This window comes from Macaca nemestrina, chromosome 19 (genome assembly GCF_043159975.1).
Source record: "Macaca nemestrina isolate mMacNem1 chromosome 19, mMacNem.hap1, whole genome shotgun sequence".
NCBI lineage: Eukaryota > Metazoa > Chordata > Mammalia > Primates > Cercopithecidae > Macaca > Macaca nemestrina.
The window spans coordinates 22,180,544-22,198,082 of NC_092143.1; the positions used below are offsets into that span (position 1 = coordinate 22,180,544).

The window sequence follows — 17,539 nt, forward strand, 5'->3', positions numbered from 1 at the left end:
TTGAAAATACTGACCGGACCAGTAATAGCTGGGTTCTGCAGTCTCGGGTCTTCCCACTGAGTAATTTTGCTATCTGAAAATGTTTAAAAAAAAAAAAAAAATCAGAACATTAGTTCATATCTATTCTATGTAAAGAAAGCTTTAGAAAGAAGTATTTCTGGATTCTTCAAAAGCTGTCCAGTCCCCCACCCTGTGTTCTAAAGACAAATTAGTATTTCAGAGTTAGCAGGTAACTATACTCTATACGGCAACCCCTCTCACATTACTGTTTAGTTAAAACCACTCAATCAAAAATGCACAACTAAAGAGAAACCAGCTATTCATACTGTTTTGGGCAAACAACTTGCTAAAATGGGAATTATAAACCCCTGTTCTTTCAAGGATTTATAACTTGATCTTGATTTTCACTTAATTGAAAAAAGGCATTTAAGAAGTCTTAGCTTCCCAAAAGGCTAACAAACACAGGATTTTCTTCTCATTTCAAATACTTTTCTCTTTACTTATGGTGTTGAAAAACTGCTTTCAATTAAGAATCCTGCATCGAACAAATGAATAATCTATTACATGCGTCACTCATATGCACACAAAAATCAAAGCAGCTGAGGCAGTCCAAAAAAGAGAATTAGATGCAGCAGAGGAAGATTACGGAGCATGGTTTCTGTTTGGTCATGTTGGCAAAAGGTGGTTTGCTTTCTTCCAAGTGAGTTAATGTGAACAAGATTGTTCAATGCTATCTATACCATTACTTGTGTAGGTGATATCACTCAGGGTTTGTAACCGTGCATAATTAAAAAGACCTTATGGATTCCTGTGTGTATACTGGGGTGGAGTGGAGGGAGGGAGAATGCGGTGGACTCACATGAAAAGTACGGAGGGGCAGACTGGGGAGAGTAGGTTCTCTGGAGTTTTTGGATCTCTAGGTTAGTTAAAAAAAAAAAAAAAAAAAAAAAAAAAAAAAAAAAGAACAACAAAAGTATTCAAAAAGTAAAGGGTGGCCAGGAGCAGTGGCTCATGCCTGTAATCCCAATACTTTGGGGGGCTGAGACAGGAGGATCACTTGAAGCCAGGAGTTCAGGCCCAACCTGGGAAACATAGTGAGGACCCATCTCTACAAAAGGTTAAAAAAAGAAATTAGCCAGGTGTGGTGGTGTACACCTGTAGTCCTAGCTACTTGGGAGGCTGAGGTGGGAGGATCGCTTGAGCCCAGGGGGAGGCTGCAGTGAGCTATGATTGTGCCACTATGCTCCAGCCTGATCTACAGAGCAAGACCCTGTCTCGGGGGCTCGGTGGGGCGGGTGCGGGGGAAGAATATTGATTCTGTTTATTTTCTGGATACACTGTAAGTGGGCTGATAAGAATAATTAGTGAATTCTGTTTTAACGACCACATCAGGAATTTTAAAAAGCCTTATCATTATTTTAATAAAAGCAGACGAAAAGCTAAGGAAAAAAAAAAAAGCTACCAAAGCAAGTGATGATTCCAGAATCTTTTGTTTTCATGCTGTCAGAAAATTTACATGAAAAATCTCAACTGTTTGAGAGAATCTCGATGGAAGCAAAAGGCATTTTTGGGTCCCTTACCTTTCATGGAAGACTTTGGAAAGTAAAAGCTGCTATTGTGATGGAAAACAAGAGAAAAGAAAACCAAATAAAGGAAACGGAATACAGCTGAGTAAAAACTGCCTTAAAACACCAACTTGGATTATAACCGTATCAATGGATATTGTCATCAAAGCAAAAAATAAATTAACAACTCCTGACTCATGGGGATTCGCAAGTCCTCAGACCAGACCCGAACTTCATGCTCCATCCTGGACATCTGCACCTGGGTTTCCCATAAGCACTTCAGCTCAACTCTACCAAAAGCAAACCTCTCATCACCCAACACCAAAATTGGTAACGTTACCTTCATTCCAACGTGCAGTATCACAATCCACTCACTGTCCCAATCAGGAACCTGGCCGTGTCATTCACTCTGGTGGCCCTGGACCAATCCTCTCTCTCCCTGATAAGCTTCTTGCTAGAGAGCTCATTTTTTTTCTGAACTGTTCTCTGGGCATCACTGGGAATTGTCTCAAACCCCCTGGTTCAAGACATCCTCTACAGCTCTGCCAAAAGGATCTCTCTAAAGAACGATTTCGATCCCATCCCTCCCCTCTGGGAAATCCCCTGGGAGCTCCCCACTGCCTGTGGCTTGAGCCTGAGTCCCCACACCTGGCAGACACCCTTTGGCTTGGCCTGCGTGCCACGCTGGCCCCTGCGGCACACTAGCTGTTTGGAGCAATGCTGCGTTTCTCAGAACGTGGCAGCATCTGCACATATTCACACACCTCCACACATCCTAGGATCACTCTTCCCAGGGCTTTGCCTGCCTCAATCCTACTCAGTGTTTGTCAACCATCTAAAAAGTGACCCATTCCCTCAGGGCCCATCCCTGTGCCCAACCACCTCCCAAGCAGATGCAGTCCTTGCCTCTTCTGTTTCTGTGTAACAACTGATCCACTCCTCTGATACTTGAAATATCTCCCGCTACTTCCCACTGGACTTAAGCTCCTCGAGGACAGGGACTGTGTGTTATTCATCTTTGCAACCCCCTCTCTACCACTTAAGACCAGTCCCAGCAGGTAACAGGAACTTAGTGCATTATTTTTTTTAATGACTGAATGAAGCTGATGGTGAAAACAAAGTCCCTTTAAAAACAGCCTAAGCTTTTGGAACAACACAAGTTTTTACATGGTTATGATGGAGAATTCTGCAGTGAAGTATGGTCAGTGTATGAAAGTATGGGGTAGCCAGTTATTCTTTTTTTTTTTTTAAGAACTTTGGAGTTTAAACTTGCTTTTCCTCTTTGAGATATTATATTTCAAATAAAAGGACAAGAAGGAAGTGGAAGGATGAGAAACTCAGTTTAGTCACGATGAACAGGTCCAGTAAGACTGTTGATAGGAAAGACTAAAATAGGACTTTACAAAGTCACTGGAATTCAATTTTCTCTCCTAATGTTGTAGACAGGATACCTGTGACCAATTACTCAGCTGCTGGGCCTGTCTGGTCTTTAAGAAGAATGACATCATTCCTACAAGATATAGAGATTCAGTTCAAGACTTTTCCTTAACCTCCCACCCTAGGCCTGAGAGCCAGGAGCCATTCCATAGACAGTAACCAAAGGAATCAAGGAGTCCAAAGAGGTTAGTCTCGATCATTCGTTGCTTTTGAAATTAAATCTTTAAGAGGGCTGAGTATTGTTAATCTTGAAAATGTCTAACTCCTCAGGAAAAACTTACAAAGCAGAAATAATCAATTATTGAAAAGACAAGTGCATCTCGTCATCTCATCTGTAATTCCATGTGGACCCACGTGCCAGGTATGCTGGAAGACAGGAGGACTCTAAGCAATTTACAAGTTAACGGCTTTCACAGCATTGTGGCATACGCAGGCATAACCTGGTTCCTGTCCTGTAGGCATTATGACAGCAGAATCAGATGCTGAGTTTTGCTAGAAGATTGTTTAGAAAAAGAGGCTTTATTCTGATGGAAAGGACATTTCTAAATGTTATCTTCCAGGTAATTCAACCCATTTGGAATGTATGTGTCAGCCTGATAAAAGCCTCTTCAAAAGACAGGTATTCTGCAGTTTTCACACACTGAATGTTGTGGAAAGGCCAATGACTTGAACTGTTTCATTGATGTGTACTGTGCTACAGCTTTCCATTGAGTAAATCTTGATGAATTATGGTAGAAATGTAGCATGAACAGCTAAGGAGGCAGCACTCATAAATCCTTTTCTTAAATGGTTTTTGGTCACTTAATTTATGCTATATCTCTTTAACAGAATCTTTCAATACGGTTATGCAAAGGCAAAATAAATTTTAATCTCTAAGTCAATGGCCACAAGTATCATATTGGCACAGCTTAGTTGCATCAGGCTCTGTACAGAGTATACACGGAGCCTCGGGGATGCTGTTCTAGTCAAGAGAAATGAGGAAATGTTTGGGCAGAGCGCTGGAGTAACTGCAGAACTGATCAGAAGTAAGCAAAAGCCCAGGCATCTAGCAGGTAGCTACCTTCTTCTACCTTCCAGTAAGCCACAGTTGGGCCGGTGTCAGGCCGGTGGGGGTGGGGGGTTGGGGGGGGGCACCTACCGCTCCTCAGGTGAGTTCACTTCACTTTCTGATCAAGCACAGCAACTTCCTAAGAGTTTCACCACTGACCCTCCACGAACCTGATTTCAAGTCACCATGTATCAAGCATCTCCTATAGATTATACTAGGTCTATGACATCAATAGTGAAACAGTCGGTGATTTTTACTATTTTAATGCGCGCTAGGATAGCCCTTTGCAATCGTGTTTTTCTGTTTTTGGCTCCTTGCAGTATACTAAACACATTCACAACATTCTTTTTAGGTTGACCTAAGCCAGATCTCCAGCCGGAAAACCATCACAATATTGTGTGCAATGCTCTCCATGTGTCACACAGACCAAGATGTGTTACCAGTGAAGACCTGTTTTAGTAAAATGATCAGTATTATTCACACCTGTCTGAAAACTGGAATTGTGATGTATAAAAAATACTACAAAGGAAACTTTCTGTTTTTTTTTTTTTTGAGACAGTCTCCTCTGTCGCCCAGGCTGGAGTGCAGTGGTATGATCTTGTCTCACCGCAATCTCCACCTCCCAGGTTCAAGTGATTCTCCTGCCTCAGCCATCCGAGTAGCTGGGATTGCAGGTGCACACCACCACACCCAGCTAGTTTTTACTTGTGTTTTTAGTAGAGACGGGGTTTCAGCACGTTGGCCAGGCTAACCTCGAACTCCTGACCTCAACTGATCCTCCCACCTCAGCCTCCCGAAGTGCTGGGATTACAGGCATAAGCTACTGTACCAAGCCGAAAGCTATTATTTTGTTTTTCGTGGGAAAAAGAGGTGTGGCCTGTCTCTCATTTTAGTAAATTCTCTTGAGAATAAAATAATAAATAGCATTTCAAGGAAAAAAGTAGGGTATACACATACATGAAAGCAGGAAAAATACTTTATGTTTACTATGAAATTCTGGAAAGTTGGCAAATCTGCCTTTTTTTTTGATAAAAGACAAAAACTAAGTGTCTGCACCTTGAAATACCTGGTTTAAACAAAGGGTAGCCCACCCTTCTAAATACACCTACGACTTCTACTTTTAGTTGAATTGTAAACTGCTGGTACTCTTGCTTAATTCCATTTATAATAAGCCCTGAACCCCCAGGGCCTGAAGGTGAAATTCTGTTCACAATGTACTCTGCCTCCTAGTAACATCTGAAAAATGTACTATGCCTGTGAGATAGTGACCAGTCCTACACGTGCGAGGATTACTTGCGGCCAGACTTCTCAGGAGGTGGCTCATCAATGTGCTTTCGTTTAGTTATGAAAGTGTGAAGCCCGGGAAACCTGGTGGGACTTTCTGTTCATGAACCAAATGAAAGCAAAGACCAAGATACTACCAAATGGCACACACGGTTGAAACCTGACATCTATTTGAAGGCTTCTTTTTAATATACTTTTTCAGAAATTTTAAGGGACATAGAAATATGATTCCATGAAGAACATGGCACCTCCAAAAAGAATGAGAAAAAAAAATCCCACTGGCTAAAAAGCAAACTTATATTAGTTGAACTTTTAGTTGGAATGAGAAACCACACATTTATTCATAGGTGCTGGAGCAAATATCTATAGCAAATATACTACAATTTCTAGAAAATACATATATATTAGTGTTGTGGGTGCAAGGAAACATGCTGTGAATAGAAAATAAGGTCAGAGAGGGCATCCTGCCATAGGACCCTTGAAGGCAGTGTCTTAAAAAACTTACATGCTGCTTCAAGCACTGTTCACAGATTTTTGACTAAATCATCATTTCTAATCTTATTTTCTATTACCAGAGTGTATTTATTAAATGTGTAAAAGTCAAGGGATCAACAATCAAAATGTGGTTTACAAATTAAAAAAAAACCATGTTAATAGGTCACAAGATCAGATTGGGTGAAAGCTTGATGGGCTACTTTAAGCAAACTTGGGGTGAATGCACAGTACCGTATGAAGGCACTGATTCTCTGGTATCATTTTCTCCACATAACACCTGGCTACCTAGATAAAGAGTAAAATGACAAAGCTTTCACTATGATGTCTGAATTACTCCCTTCCCTCTAACCCGCAACACCTGTGTGTCCATAACAGCGCCTACTTACTATGATCAATATAAAACGTTCGGCCATCCAGGTGAATTCTTTCTTCCCAGCCAGGCTAGTATCCGGGGAAGGAAGGGAGACAGAAAATACAAACATTAGCTAGGAGTTCCAAAATCAAAGGCAACATTTAAAAACCACAGGACACCTTTGTTCTCTTTTCTGCTAGGGTACATTTATGCATTGAGCATGAACTAAATATGAACACTTCAGGTTAACTCCTGACAATGTCTAGCAACACCCTTTATCACGTGCTCAGGTCTCAGATGTGCTGACTGTATGAAGAACAGGAAATGGGCTGCCAGCTCAAAAGCTTCAAAGGGAAACTGTAGCATTCCATGGAACAGGGGAGTTTGAAGTTGAGTACCATTTAATTAAATAAATACTAAGTATTAAAGGAAGGGAAGAGGGGGTTAATATAAAAATGTTAGACACGGTTACTGTATTTATATTGTCCAGGCAGTTGATGATCTAATATTGGTATTATCTACCACGAACTTTTACTAGTCAAGCTCAGGAACTAAATGGATTTGGAGAATTTTTTCAAGATAAAGCTGGTATGCCCTCATTATCTAAACTATCCGTATTTGCTATCTGAACCTCAGGAATCCAACAGATTCAGAAAAAATGCTTTCTTTTGTTTTCTAAACTCACGCTCTGGTTCTTTCTATTTGAACCCAGGAACCAAACAGATTTGGTGTGGGATACCTGTATAACCTAATGAATAATGATTGAACCTTAACCTTCGCAGACTCAAATGTTGCCCTAATATACCAGGCAACAAAAAGGTTCTTACACTTGGAAAACAACCACAAAAATTCCCATTTAAAAACAGCCTTGGAGTCCATCCACTGCCCTGTCACCCCCTACGGCTTTTTCAAATTGAGAGTGAGTTGTTGAGGAGGATGTGTGTGAAGGTTTCATTCAAAATCCAATTTTAAGTATATAGCTCAACTCCTACTGAGCCGTCACCAACAAGGGAGAAAAAAACTTAAAAAATCTGCAGGTTAAATGACTTATAGAAACTTTCTATGACTAATTAGACCTTCTTCTGCCATACTATTTTCATTACTTTGGTTCTGATGATTTAATCAGCAATATGGCTGGAACTCAGTGGTTGCTAAGTGACAAAATAAGTGAGTGCCACTTAAATTGTCACCTGCAGAGAATGTCTCTTGAGCATCCTGTGGACAAGTTCTATCTTCCACTAGAAGTTAACAATTCAGAAACCTCTTTCCTAAGTACTGGATATCACATGAACTATAATGTACGATTACAGTTCAGCTAAACACTTAAATTCTATTAAGAAACACAAACCAACGAGATCCATGAAGCCTGGAGATAGAGAAGGTCCACAGGGCCTCTCCATCAACATAGAGCGGATAAAGGAACAAACACTTTCAGACCATTCCATGTGTCTCCAGTGTACTCACAGGAAGGGGACCAAGGTCATTGGGGTTTAAAGATGTCTTTGACCGCATATGCACTGGAAATTTCAAACGTGGATCTTCCTGCAAGAAAAATGTAAAAGACAGTAGACGCTAAGTGGAAGTAACTGTGTGCAGTTACTGGGTGCTCTTCTTCTTGAGCTGTTTGTTTCAAGGCAACCAGACTGTCCACGCCTGGAGCGTGAGATAGGTCCCATCTCTGCTTTGTACAGGAAGCCTGGCTGACCGTCTCCTGAGACAGGCTGTACTCTTCCTTCTTGTACTTGGTGGAAGGAGGAGGGTCAGAATATTTACATGAAAGGTTAATCATTTCCCCCAAGACCTTGAGAAGGGGAAAGGGAAGAGAGCCCCAGCAGTGATGTTACTAGGGAAACCAGAATGGAGGGTGCCAGTGAATGTGGCACAAAGAGGGAGTGGGGACAATGGTTTCGAAATCTCTCCATGGGTCCTGCGCCCCCGGCGAGGGGAGCCAGCCTAACACGTTAGGGAATAGGCCCCTCTGCCACACCCCGCTTCAGCACTTGTGTTCCCCTCCATTCCTTCCTGAACTCAGCAGAGAATGTGAATCTGGTCCGTGAAGTCACGTGGCTACTCCAGGGAGGGCCGCCTTCCTCAGGCAAAGTCACAAAGTTATGATACGACTTTACTGAGATTCTTGACCAAGTTCTGCAGATTAAGTTCTCATTTATGCCTTAATATTTAAAAGTTTACAAAACATTTTTCTTAAAGCATAGGCTTCATAAGATACCACAGAGAATCAACAAAAGAGAAACATGTACTCTGACATCTTGGGTCAGGCTGCATGATTTACAAGGCATGGTCAGATGTATGATATTGCAACAGACCCTTGTTAGGAGGTTGGGCATATGTTCTGTTTCTTTAGATGAGGAAATGGAGTTTCAGAGAGAACAAGAAGTTGCCCAAAGGTTATGACCCAGAGTCCAGGAGCTGACTCTTACTTATGGAGACCCCGTTAAAAGGCAGTGTAGGCTGGTTGCGGTGGTTCACGCCTGCAATCCCAGCACTTCGGGAGGCTCAGGTGGGCACATCATTTGAGGTCAGGAGTTTGAGACCAGCCTGGCCAACATGGTGAAACTCCATTCCTACTAAAAATACAAAAATTAACCGGGTGTGGTGGCGTGCACCTGTAGTCCCAGCTACTCGGGAGGTTGAGGTAGGAGAACTGCTTGAACCTGGAAGGTAGAGGTTGCAGTGAGCCAAGATTGTGCCACTGAACTCCAGGCTGGGCAGCAGAGTAAGACTCCATCTCAAAAAAAAAAAAAAAAAAAAAAAAAAAGAATAAGAAAAAGAAAAAGAAAAAGAAAAAGAAAAAGAAATGCGCTGTTAAGGCCAGATGTGGTGGCTCACACTCGTAATCTCAGCACTTTGGGAGGCCAAGGCAGGAAGACTACTTGAGCCCAGGAGTTCGAGACCATTCTGGGCAACAAAGCAAAACCCTATCTCTGCAAAAAACACAAACAATGAGCTGAGTGTGGTGGTGCATGCCTACCTTAGCTACCTGAAAGGCTGAGGTGGGACCACCTGAGCCTAGGAGGTCAAGGCTGCAGCGAGCCGTAAACTGTGACCGTGCCACTGTACTCCAGTCTGGGTGACGCAGAGAGTCTCGCCTCCAAAAAAAAAAAATAAAAAGGAGAATCCATATCTTTACATTAAAAAAAAAAAACACACTGTCAACCAAATAAGCTTAAGGTTAAAAAAAGTAAACTGTTAAGACATTTGATATCAGCTTCATTTAATTTTGTAATAGGGCCTTTGCTGCTGCCAAATTACTAGATTTTTCTGCTTCCTAAGTCAACCATGTAAGTCATAGTATCACTGAATCATAATCATAGATCTTGGGAACTGGCAAGAATCAAAAAAGACCATAAACAACAAAAATCAACCTTTGCTTCTTGCTAGTTAGGTGAACTTTTAAATGAAGAAAGAAATCATGTTAGCAGTTTGTGATACATACTGACCCTGAACCCAATATATTTTTCTAAAAGGCTAAGCAGAGGCACAAAATAATTCAGTATTCTGCAGTACACTGACATACACAGAACATAAAGAAATACGCTAAGCAGATTTAGGATTGAGAAGGTCCAAGAAGCTGATAATCTGGTAAACATTTGTGACTGGTTAACTACAAACAGAGGAAAAACTGAAAGCACTGAATTTCTCAAAAGCTACCCACTCAATGCTAACTCTGATCCGGACCAGGTAACGCCACAACCAGCGGGGGATCCTTGGGTTTCCACCTAGCCAATGACCACACCAGGTTTACAGAAAGCTAAGGACGGCTATTACATGAAAGAGGGCAGGGTTTCTGAATGCCACACACAAGGCCAGTCTGGCCTTGGAATCGCACGTATGCTGCCGTGAAAGACAATCAGCCCTATTGGTAAAAGCCTGGTGATTTAAAGGTGGAGGGGAGCAAAAAGAAGCTGAAATTAGAGAAAAGTGTCAGGGGGGCAGTGAGGGGCAGAGCATGAAGTATAAAGTCAGCTGAATTTCAAAGGTCTGCTAAAGTGGCCTTGCGTGGAAACCCAGACTTCACAGACTGTGAGGGCCAGAGGCCTTGAGGCTTATAATATTATTTCATTATATCAACAATAATAAAAATAATGGCAGCAGCTGCCATGAATCAGCTCTGAGGGCTAAGGCTAGTGGTCACCCCCGAACCCCCACTCCCACCGAGCCACTCAAGGAGGCAGGCATCTCTCTTTAGTTGACAGGGCACGTGAAGTGGTGGTCAAGGCTCTCTATTAGCTATGGACAACTTCAGGCTGATGAGAAGGTAGGAGACTAACGAGGTCTCAGATGCCATGAAAATAAATGATCCAATGCATAAAGCATGCTTGGTTGTTTCTTCCTTTCTTCAGTGTCATACGGGAACTCTTTCATGTGTAATATAAAATCGCTTCCCTCCATCAAGTTCAAAGTGTTTTTAAACAGGATGCAAAGAGCAGTATCTTTTTAAAAAGGGCTTTCCTAATTCAAAATATATAAAACACAGGGATTTAAAAAAATGTGCCTCTTTTCTTTATCTTTTCCATCCTGGAAGAGACCAGCAACCATGCCTAGGGTAATGAGTTTCATTACTTTGAACTTGGATGGAAAACAAATCTGCAACTTAACTAGGGTGTAATCTTTCTTGCTACAAAAATAAGCCCATGCTTGATCCTGTGAAAGGCATATATACACTAACACGGGTTTAGGATCCCTCACCCATAATGCTTGGGACCAGAGGGGCTTTGAATTTCAAAATATTTGCAGTTATACTTACCAGTTCAGCATCCCTCATCTGAGAATCTGAAATGCTCCAACAAGCATTTATTGCCTGAGTGTCATGTCAGTGCTCACAAAGTTTCAGACTTTGGATAAGTTGGATTTTGAATCTTTAAACTAGGGATACTCAACCTGTATACACGTGCTCTGAGCTGCTGAGGATCCTCGGCACATCCCTCCCAAGCCCCTAGTCTCCTGCATGCATTCCCTGAAAGGCCTGACCCAGGCGGGGAACAAAGCCAATCATTGTTTGTTTGTTTGAATGAGGCTAAACTTGGCCCGGCAGGGTGTCTCATGCCCATAATCCCAGCACTTTGGGAGGCCGAGGTGGTAGGATCACTTGAGGTCAGGAGTTCGAGACCAGCCTGGCCAATACAGTGAAACCCGTCTGTACCAAAACAAAACAAAACAAAACAAAACAAAAATTAGCTGGTGTGGTGGCATGGGCCTGTAATCCCAGCTACTCAGGAGGGTGAGGCAAGAGAATTGCTTGAACCCGGGAGACAGAGGTTGCAGCGAGCTGAGATTGCACTATTACACTCCAACTTGGGTAAGAGTGAGACTCTGTCTCAAAAAAAAAAAAAAAAAAAAAAAAAAAAAGAATAAGGCCAAACTTTATCCAAACACTGATGGCATACTGCCTTTATCTGTGTGTCTGTCTGTAAAAGGTCATGTTTTATGACATATTTCAATAAATTTTTTAAATTTCTCAATGTATAGAGGGGAAATGTCCTGATACTTTTCACGCTTCTGGTTGGTGTAAGAATCAATAGTGCCCAGGCTGATGGGGGAAGCAGTGTTATTTTCATCATTTTCAACCTGTACTACCAGTTTTTTTCCTTTTTCTATTCTAATGCTCAAATCTAAGGATAGTTATGCTGTTCTCTCATTTGTTCTCTTCCTCTTTCAAAATGAGAATGCTTATACACTGTTGGTGAAAATAAAAATTAGTATGACCTCTATGGAACAACAAATAAATTAAAAATAAAAATCAAAGCAAACCCCAAAACCAACTCAAGACAGATTTTTAAGCTGCAAATTATCTTTATGCGTCTCTCTGGCTCTTCATCTTTTGTCAAAATGAACAGGCAATTTAGAGTGTGTCTCCCGCAGGGAGAATCCTGCCTAGGCCTTTGTTTAGAAGCAGTAAAGCAGCTGTGTCAGCACATCTGAATTTGCTTAAGAAGGGGAGTAACTTGTGGAATTTCCAGTTGTTACCTTGAGGATTTTCCACACTAGCAGCAGTAACAAAATGTTGTTCTAACAGATTATAATTTTAAATCAGTAAATTAGTCAATAACAAGTATCTGGGTAAAAAGGGACAACTGGAAATTAAAAATGGGTTTCATTCAGCAACGTTGCAAGCAATAAATAAAGCGAGTGCTGTTTCATTTAAAATACAATCTGCCCAGCTGCAATTACACTGCCGTTGTGGCTTGAAAGGCTGTGAAAAGGTTAGGGGATTTGATTACTAAGCTAGTTGAAATTACTAAAATCATAGCTTATGTTGGCAAGCCACAGTGGCTCCTTACACTAATCCATCTACTTTTATATTCGTTAGCCCTTATTTCTGGAGCCAGTTTCTGGCTAAGGACTTGAAATTACAGCAGTGCTATAGTAAATGAGAACACTGGCAGGACAGCCAGGGGTCCCATGGTAATAAGAAAAAAGACATTAAAAAAAAAAAAAAACCCCTTCATAACTGTATTTTCCAACGAGCTGCCTGTCTCTTACTCTTGGCTCACCTGCAAATCTGTAACATTATCTGCAGACTAGTAGGGGAGTCAAACCTACATGTTATTATATGCCTTAGAAGCAGTTATCAGTTTACCAAATGAATGTTACCAGATCTAAATGAGAAATTCTCTTGGCAGGCCATTCCCTTATTTCAAAATAGAAAGAGCTCTTAGAGTGGTTCTCACTTAGGGCTGTTTTGAAATGTGTAGGGCATTTCTGGTCATCACTACGTTGGGGTGGGGGTGGTGGTGACCATCAGCATCTGGTGGCAGGAGCCAAGGTAGTTAAATGGTCTGCAACTGTAGGCACAAATGTCCCTGCCCCAAATGCCAAGAATGCCCTTGAAGACACAGTGTCCCACGAGTCAAAGGATTCTAGGAGCACGCCCTCTAGACCTGCTGGACTGAACTGATACCACCCAATGGGCAAGGCATAAAATGACAGCCCAAATCCCCTTGAGCAGGGCTTGTTCTTGAATCTAAGACTGCTGGCCTATCAAATGGACACACCTAATGTCCATCACTAGAAATGGGAATTAATGGTGTATGTTTATTGTTGATCCAAGACCAAAGAGCTAGGGCCAATGACAATCACCAAAATTCAACCAGTATTCCCATAACATCAGTTTTGAACAAGTAGCACAGATAATAGCAGGACCAAGTTAAACTCTGAGTTAACTCTAGCTAGACAATTCGATGGGGACATAACAGGAAGAAAACCCATCTGCAGCATCAAAAATAGCCAGAAATAAGGGAACCAATTTCAGTTTAATTACAGGTATAGAGATTATACAGCAGAAAAATACCAACTGATTTTCAAAAGAACTATATACTACATTGAAAAAGCCACCCACTGATTCAGCTCAAGAAATAAAGAACTGACAGAGAAATACAAAGATATGCATATTCACCTCTGATTAATCTCATTTTGCTCCAGATAATACAATGTACAGATTCTTTCTTGGGTACAATTCAGGAGTACATGAAACAGTTGCATGGTAAGAAAAATCAATTTTGACAAAATGATCACAAAAAGGAGTATCAGATTTACAACCAAAGTCACTCCATACATCCCCTATCCCATGATTAAGGGCACGGAAATGTAGCTCAGACGTGTGAATACTGATCTGATGTGAACAGTAAAAACTAAAGTGACAAATCAAAAGAAGGTGGGTAATGCCAATAAAAGTGCAAAAAGAAACTGACAAAAGAAAAAATTATTTGAAAATGATTATAACTCCTATTTGAAAATGATTATAACTCCTTATTTTGTAAGATGGGATCAATTAACAAAATCTTAACAGCACAGAACAGTACCTTTCCATCCAGCATGGTGAACTGTCTAAACTAGAGTTTCCCAGGAGGAAAGGCAGTCCCAGCACCAGTACCAAAGACAGCTATCAGCCTGTGCCCACCCACTCCCACCCACCCATTTGTGCAGGGGCCAGATGCAGGCTGAGGAGACCCTCTGGAAACACCCTTTACAGTCAATCTAATTCCTCTGCAAGAACTACAAACACTGAGTAAGGAAATCAAGGAATTAATGCCAGACTTCACGATGAAAACGGAGCCAAATAAAAGCAGCAGCCTTACCCAGGTTGTGGTCTTTGTGTTATGATCAATGAAGAAGGGCCGGCCGTTTGGCGCTATCCTCATTTCCCAGCCGGGTGGCAAGAAGCTCTGTGTGACTTTGTGTTGTGGTTTGGGGGAGTTGTAAGGTGATGGCTGTGGGGACTGTGGGTTGGAAAGGGTGTCTTTCACAGCCCGACGTACGGGTGAGTCCTTGGCACCCTAAAGAATAACAATTAGCATTAGAACTCTTCAGCAGCTGCGATTCCAATGTGCCAAAATGTACCTGGGTATTGTAGGAGGCTTCTCTTTGGAGGCGGACAAGAGGGAAGATTCCCAAAACCTGTTTTCTGTCATTCATTTACTTTTAAATCAATCTAACTTTACATTTCCTCTGTTGGATAAACACACAACAATATTAAGTACTTATAATCACCATCCTTTGGTAGCTACTCAGTATGTACCAAAAATACTGTTCTGTACTAAGCATTATGGATGGAGATTTTACAGAGTAGAGAAAAACGTGCCCTTGCTCTTAATGAGCTCACAGTCTAATGAAGAATAGATTGGCAAGTTTTAGAGCACAGAAGAGAAAAACCTACATCAATAAAGACAATGATCTGGAATCTCACAGTTGTTACCCATGACATTCATATCAGTGTGTGGAAAAGACAGCATCCATTCCCACTTATTGGCATCTGGACCCAGGGCATGGAGAAGCCTACAGTTGTCTCTAAGACACAGTCAAGCTTAGGACCTCAAACCTTTGCTCTTTGGCTTCTCTAACTCTGACATTTGTGATGTTAAAGGATGGCACCAAAACAATACAAACATGACAGAGAGCACAAGCAGATGCCCAGCCACGATGCAGATATGCAAATATGCATCAGAAACATGTATGCCCATAGAATGAAAGACCCTACAGTCGAAAGAAAAAAAATGATCAAAGCAATAGCTATGTTTAAAAACTCAATATCAGCACTTGGTATTTGAAAGACAGATTATGCAATTCTAATGAGGTAACAGGCAAAAAGAAGCGAAACACAACAAGAACGGTGGAAGTTCTGAAAAGAGAGTGCCCACGTCCAGCACAAGTCACTGCGGCCTTAGCCAAATGAGAATGAGAATCAGGTGAGAGAGTCCAGGAATGTTAACTGGGCGAGACAGAGAAGCAGGTAGAAAGGCTGCACAAGAACACCCTTCACCACCAACACAACGACTGATCAGAGAGAGGAGGTGGCTGCCAAACTGAAGGCAGAGTTAAGAGAGAAGAAAGAATGGGAGTCACAGGACAGAGTGAGTCCAGTTAGATGAGGTAGCCGTCTCACCTCCAGCGGGGCAGATAAAGTTACTGTTGGCGAGCTGAGGCTACGAGGCCGGCGGATCTGAGGCTCGATTAGATGGTTGTTACTGTTTGTGGCTGATCCAGACGCACCATCTTCTGCAAGCTATTTTGGAGGCAAAAACAAGTTAGCTTCATAGGAGGATCTCCCTGTGTGTATGATTAGGAGCGCGAACCCAAACAACAACGCAAACAGCAATAATAAGAGGTCTGGCCTATTTAAAGCGTGGAGGAAATAATTAAACATAATGATGGGGGAAAGGATGGGGAAACACATTCAAGGGAAATAAAAATGAATCACTAGCCCAGCATAAAAACTAGCCTCAGATTAAAGGCAGGGGGTGGGGGGTGGGGCAGGGAAGAAGCTACACACTGTAATAGGCTCTTACTTTGAAAATATCTTTCACTTCACATTTTAAAAATGTATTCAGTGATAAACTGATTTGGAAAGCAAATTCTTCCTTAGGCTATTATTGTATTTAAAGTAATGCATTTTCTTTGTGAGAAAGCTTTTTACAAATATGACTCTTTCAGAACAATATATAAACACCAGGGAGGGAGGTCGGTCATGTACATTTCGGCTTCTATGGCCTGCGGTTTTAAGTTGGATGGCGATCTTCGTACCTGCACGATAGGTCGAGTCCAAGTTGTGGTTCGATTGTTATGATTGACATAGTATGTGCGCCCCTTAGCATCTTTTCTTTCTTCCCAGCCTGAAGGCAGACCCGGCGTGGTATGTACATAGGCCACTGATGGCTGTTTGTGCAAGAAATCATTATTATTTAATACCTTGCATTTGATTTCTGATCAGTTTAATAAAATAATGTACACCCAGATAATTATTTTCTCTAGACAAAGTTAATTGTTCTATTTACATAGAAAATACTTCCAAGTGTCTGGAAAACAGCAATAGATTTCCAATAGCTTCAAATCTACTGTGGAATGAACCCCACACAGTTGCAGATCCAAATTCTTACAGAACTTGGTTCTAACACCCCCGTAGTCTTAAATGTAAAGGGTTGCTGCTAAGGTGATCATAGGGGAAGGGAAAAACATTATCATCTGTTCTGGCTACTAAATTCCACTGCCAAACCGGGTAGAGCTTAAAGGTATTTCAAACTGCCCAGTGTCACTGTGTATGAGAGGGATGCTCTGAGTTTCTCCTCGATGTAGCTCCCATGGGGTGCTCTTCTAGCTTAGTCCTAAATTTCTCCATCAGCTTAGGACCCTTACACTGTACCTTTTGGGGCAAAATTTTAAAATCCCAACACACAGCCCCTTCTCTAGGATGCTGACGATCACACAGTAGCATATAATCTGGAGTACCACCCAGGACATCTGTGTGCCCCAGCTCAGGAAGTCTCCCAGCACCCAGCCTCACACCCGAGGCTGTGTGCACCCAAGTCCGCTGACAGAAGTGTGTTTCTTTGAAGGCGAACACAGCTTGGCAGTCTTTGGATTTAGAGACCTGTCCAACATAGAGTGACTGTATTTAGACAGTCCACATTTGATCACTAGAAGATCCCTGAGAAACAGTCTAAGAAATGCAGTGTGGATGGAGAAACGCTGAAAAACAAGGATGTGTTGATGATGTATGGAGGCACTGGGACAGATGCTGGAGATCAGAGCTGTCCCAGGAAGGCTTGAACGCATAGGTGATGCATGTAAGGTCTGTGCCTGCAAAACAGCTCTAAGTGGGGAAAAGCTCAGAAACCAGAAGCCGACCACAGCTACACCACGGCTCCTAGGACAATCTAAAAGTATAGGAACCCATGCCTTAGGAATAACCTCTCATGTGAGGTTACAAAAGGAAGCTGCTTCTTTTAGAGTACTCCTCCTTTCTCTAGCCAGGATCTTCTCCTGTCCCTCCAGATATTTTAGCAGGTGTCATTTTCTTGCTATTAGGCTGAGGATACAAATTTCCTCTGAACCCAACTTCTTCCT

General features: G+C 41.9%; 1 protein-coding gene across 12 annotated transcripts in view; it reads right to left on the reverse strand.

Moving 5' to 3' along the window:
* Positions 1-17,539, reverse strand: part of LOC105477069 (NEDD4 like E3 ubiquitin protein ligase) — a 362,247-nt gene that overhangs the window by 39,784 nt on the left and 304,924 nt on the right. For 6 of the 12 annotated variants that reach the window (XM_071085266.1, XM_071085268.1, XM_071085267.1 and 3 more), the window contains 7 exons: positions 16,220-16,351; positions 15,582-15,701; positions 14,278-14,475; positions 7,646-7,723; positions 6,216-6,270; positions 6,061-6,114; positions 15-73 (listed from right to left, as the gene is read on the reverse strand). In XM_071085266.1, the coding sequence (XP_070941367.1) occupies positions 15-73; positions 6,061-6,114; positions 6,216-6,270; positions 7,646-7,723; positions 14,278-14,475; positions 15,582-15,701; positions 16,220-16,351 (696 nt within the window). The remainder of the gene's footprint in view (positions 1-14; positions 74-6,060; positions 6,115-6,215; positions 6,271-7,645; positions 7,724-14,277; positions 14,476-15,581; positions 15,702-16,219; positions 16,352-17,539) is intronic. The other 6 variants (XM_011733413.3, XM_011733409.3, XM_071085260.1 and 3 more) reach the window with 3 other exon arrangements.